The 2,944-nt window shown below is 45.0% G+C and overlaps 1 protein-coding gene across 1 annotated transcript in view; it reads right to left on the bottom strand.

The window, feature by feature from the left end:
- DEFB112 (defensin, beta 112) overlaps positions 1–1,478 on the bottom strand; it is a 14,139-nt gene extending 12,661 nt beyond the window's left edge. Inside the window, exon 1 of the mRNA XM_014536277.1 lies at positions 1,385–1,478. Coding sequence (XP_014391763.1) covers positions 1,385–1,478 — 94 coding nt within the window. The remainder of the gene's footprint in view (positions 1–1,384) is intronic.
- Positions 1,479–2,944: the final 1,466 nt, after the last annotated feature.

Here is a 2,944-nt window from a genome sequence, read left to right as displayed (position 1 = left end):
AAAATTTCCTGATGGTTACTGCTAAATCAATCTATCTATAAATAAAATAATAAAAAATAAAGGGCATTTTGCAATCATAAGAACCAGACATAACACTGGTTATTGATAGGCAAAGACCAACACAAAAAACCAGGGGTCTCTTCCAACAAGTTATTCAGGGATCCAGGTCCTTTGCAATCTTAGGATTCTGTGACCTTTAAAATGTGGGTTTCAAGGTGACTGAGGAAAGGACAAGAGAAGCAGAATCCATATGGGATTATAAACTATTCCTAAAGATGGTACATACTACTTCCTTTGACCAGAACTCAGTCATGTAGCTGCTCTTGACTCTAAGCTGGCCTGGAAAATACATCTTAGTATGACCTCAGAAAGAAGAGAAAATGAGTTTGGGAACAGCTAGCCAGTCTCAAGCACATTCAATTTTTTTAGTCATCAATATGCATTTAAATATTTGTCCCACATGTAGAACAACTTCTCTTCTTCCCCAAAGGAAATAGCTCCAAATATCATTCCAACAAAGCATCCAGCTAAGAGCCCAGGATTTTCTTGTGCTGGGTGGCCTTCTCTCTGAGGTCTGGATATGTCATATTAAAATATATGTTATCCTTCAGAAGACAGGCATAGGAATAATCATAACAATATCATTTGTAGTAGCATATCATTGGAAATAATTTCATGGAAGAAAATAAATAAATTGTGGTATATTCAAAATAGTGAATTAACAATGAATATGAATTAACTTCACCTATATTAAAAATATAGATATTTATACAGACCTAATATGTATGACTTGTAAGCAATTCTAACACCTTTGTGTAACAATATGGATAAATTATACTTTATTAGCAGGTGATATAAGAACTTTCTAGGAAAAACACCCTGTTATATTGTGCACTTTTTGTAAAGTTCACTTTGGGTAGAAACTAATTCTCTAAGCATGAATGTGAATGGAGGTGTCTACACAAAAAAGCAGAGAGAAAGTGTTACTTTAGAGAGCTGAGGTGTGAAGAACCAGAATATGGTTAGCAAAGCAGGCCCAGAAAAGTCATGCATGATGTTGTAGCAGAGTCTTGGACACTCCTCTATATGCTAGGCAGTATCTCTTTTATTACTGACTAGGGGCCCAGGGCACAAATTCATGCACCTTGAAAGGAACTGTGGTGGGCACAGGGGCGGGTCTTTGCCCATCCTCTGTCCCCCAGCCCAGCCCCTCCTGCCATGGCCACTGGTCCCCTGTCTGCTGGCAGCCCTGCTCCCAAGCCGCCACTTCCACGTGCTGACAGCACTGGAGCGATTGGGGCCGGCTGCTCCGGTCACCCCTCAGGAGCACAGGGAGGTGAAGAAGCCCTTAGGGGCAATCAGGGCTGGCAGCCACTGCTCGCACCTGCTGACAGCGCCGAGCAATCAGGACCAGCGCTGGACTCTGGCAGCAGGTATGAGTGTGGCTCCGATGCTGGCAGCAGTGTGAGCAGGGCCATCGCCAGCAGTGGGTGTGAGAGGTGGCTGTCGGCCCCAATCGCCCCCCAGGAGCAGGGGGAGGTAGAGAAGCCCTGAGGGGCTATTGAGGCTAGCAGCCACTGCTCGTACCTGCTGATGGCACCGAGTGATCGGGTTTGGTGCTGGGTGCTGGGTGCTGGCAGCAGGTGCGAGCGCTGGGCAGGACCATGGCACGTGGGAGTAAAGAATTTTTAGTAACCACCAGAGGCTGGCCCCAATGACAGTGACTGGTGCCCTACCTTAGTGTGGCGACCCCGCTCACCTGCTCCACCATCCTGCTGTGGCCAATGCCCACCATGTTCCGTGATCTGCCACCTGCTGTCAATGCCTGCCATGTTCCACGTGTGCCCCCTGGTGGTCAGTGCACATCATAGTGACCAGTTGTTTGGTTGTTCGGTCTATTTGTATATTAGGGTTTTATATATATAGATTCCTGGTAAAGGCTGGATGTCCCAGGAGGAAGATGACAGTAGCCCTGGTGATAGTGAGGACAGCTGGAGAACAGTGGTTATTTGCCAACAAGTATAAAAACATTTCAATATTTGAACAATTATCAGATCCATGTCTACCAGTGGAATATAAGCACTAGGGACTTGATGCTGCAAGAAGTTACAGATGAGAAGATGAAAATAAAGAAGGAAAGAAAACTTTTATTATCTCCCCTTAACAGTTAGCCACATTTATATTCCTTGCAATCAATTTACCATTATAACACCTGGGAATGGGTATGAGATAGTAGGCAGTTAGACAGACATGGGCAGGGTAGGAATGATAGGCCATGTTCAGAAGATCACCAGGGTGCCTAGCAATGAGCAAAACTGGGAAAACAAATATTGTAGGGTGGTACCTTGCTCCCAGGTGACCTTTCCTCCACAAGCATATCTCTGGTCACACAGTTTAGACCCTTGACCTTTCATGTTGCTGATCAAGCAGTTTGGATCCTCCCCTGACCTTTCCTCCCCTGGCATGTGACTAGTCATGTGATAGACCCCCCCTTCTAGGAGGAATAAGGGGGCTGGAGAATAACCTCATATAACTCCCATACAAGCCCTTGCACAACCACTCACTTAAGCATTAAGCCCCCAGGACAATGAGGTCCTGACCGGCATCAAATAATCGTAGGAACAAAGCCTCTGTGTTGACCACAGAGACAGAGTTTTGGTCAAACTACAGATAACATCTAGACCTAAGTTGTGTTTCAGCTTCAGGCCCAGAGAAACACCAAAACAACAAAAAAAGCCATAACGTGGCTGACATTAGGACCAGATAAAATGACAAGTGACTGCTGTTGGACTACAAGGCAATATAATCTTTATCTGCCATTTTATAAGCTTCCACACTACAGGAGAACAAAGGCCAGGAAGACTTGTCAGGCAGGAAATAAAATCATATAAGGAACTAAAACTGCCAGGAAGCACCTGATTGCACACCCACATTCCTGTTGACC

Source organism: Myotis brandtii, unplaced genomic scaffold (genome assembly GCF_000412655.1).
Source record: "Myotis brandtii unplaced genomic scaffold, ASM41265v1 scaffold16, whole genome shotgun sequence".
Taxonomy (NCBI): Eukaryota; Metazoa; Chordata; class Mammalia; order Chiroptera; family Vespertilionidae; genus Myotis; species Myotis brandtii.
This window is presented reverse-complemented; position numbering and strand designations above follow the sequence as displayed.